This window comes from Chaetura pelagica, unplaced genomic scaffold (assembly GCF_000747805.2).
Source record: "Chaetura pelagica isolate M959 unplaced genomic scaffold, ChaPel_1.0 scaffold10, whole genome shotgun sequence".
Classification (NCBI taxonomy): domain Eukaryota; kingdom Metazoa; phylum Chordata; class Aves; order Apodiformes; family Apodidae; genus Chaetura; species Chaetura pelagica.
Window position 1 is genome coordinate 8,830,063 of NW_009952263.1, and position 231 is coordinate 8,830,293.

At 43.3% G+C, this 231-nt stretch overlaps 1 protein-coding gene across 1 annotated transcript in view; it reads left to right on the forward strand.

The window, feature by feature from the left end:
* The window catches only part of HACL1 (2-hydroxyacyl-CoA lyase 1), an 18,948-nt gene that overhangs the window by 1,227 nt on the left and 17,490 nt on the right, over positions 1-231 (forward strand). Inside the window, 2 exon segments of the mRNA XM_010007634.1 lie at positions 177-228; position 231. The exon segment at position 231 is cut by the window's right edge and continues 46 nt beyond it. Of these exon segments, the coding sequence (XP_010005936.1) occupies positions 177-228; position 231 (53 nt within the window).

The following is a 231-nucleotide window of genomic DNA, read 5'->3' on the forward strand; positions in this document are numbered from 1 at the left end:
TGAACCGCTGTGAAAGCGCTGGGCTTTGGAGGCCCACAGGCAGCGGAACAGCCACAGAGCACTGAGCTGCAAATACTGCCTGCCCCTGTCTGTGTTTCCACACTTGTGCTTCTTAGAGCTGTCTTTTTGTGAAAACAATTCTGATTTCTTTAAACTTTTTTTTTTGTTGTTTTCAGAATATTGAATACATGTTTGGCATCGTTGGTATTCCAGTCACTGAAATAGCAATTG